The sequence below is a fragment of the Sinocyclocheilus grahami genome, unplaced genomic scaffold (assembly GCF_001515645.1).
Source record: "Sinocyclocheilus grahami isolate Dianchi unplaced genomic scaffold, SAMN03320097.WGS_v1.1 scaffold176.1, whole genome shotgun sequence".
Taxonomy (NCBI): domain Eukaryota; kingdom Metazoa; phylum Chordata; class Actinopteri; order Cypriniformes; family Cyprinidae; genus Sinocyclocheilus; species Sinocyclocheilus grahami.
In genome coordinates this window covers 1,136,599-1,137,273 of record NW_015505355.1, presented here as the reverse complement: position 1 = coordinate 1,137,273, position 675 = coordinate 1,136,599, and the positions used below count along the sequence as shown (strand labels likewise).

The window sequence follows — 675 nt, the reverse complement described above, 5'->3', positions numbered from 1 at the left end:
AGAATTGTATAATAAAAAATTGTACTTATTATTTTACTCTTGATTTGATATGGTTCATTATAACTCATGCAGAATCATCTCTATGAGTCTGGAAAACATCTGCTACTCTGTATAAGACAACAGAACAGACTAAAGGCATCGTCAGTAGAATTCATCAGGAACAACATTATACATATAGTTTTTGTTTCAGGATGAAGAGAGTCCTTCCTCCCTGACTGACATTAGCATGGCCTGGGTGTGTCACAACGTGGAAGTGCTTTCTGTCGCACAAGAGGACGTGTCACTGCACTTCCGCCACTGCCCTGTGATTCCTCAAGAGCTGGCCGATCAGCTTCTGCTCAAGATGGCTGATGAGGGTACGATTGCTCGTGGTAACCCGTTTAGTTGCATGCGAGATCTGTTACCTGATGTTCTGATTAGTGCTGGGCAACGATTAAAGGCACAATATATAAGATTTTTTTATTCAAATATCCAAAAACCACTAGAACAGTGTTATATATTTTGCTGACTTGTGTACTTACATTATCCAAAATGTTTCGAAGAATGTTTAAATCCAGAAATAGCAAGTGGCTCGTTCCTGGTCATTGCGTCGCCTGCCAATGACGTCGTAAGCCCTCGATTCCCGGTTTTGTTTTGTTTTGTAGAAAACATGGAAACACCAAAGACGCTTGAATA

General features: G+C 40.3%; 1 protein-coding gene across 1 annotated transcript in view; it reads left to right on the top strand.

The window, feature by feature from the left end:
• Positions 1 to 82: 82 nt before the first annotated feature.
• The window catches only part of zyg11l (zyg-11 family member, cell cycle regulator, like), a 14,745-nt gene continuing 14,152 nt past the window's right edge, over positions 83 to 675 (top strand). Inside the window, 2 exon segments of the mRNA XM_071582407.1 lie at positions 83 to 109; positions 191 to 356. Of these exon segments, the coding sequence (XP_071438508.1) occupies positions 83 to 109; positions 191 to 356 (193 nt within the window).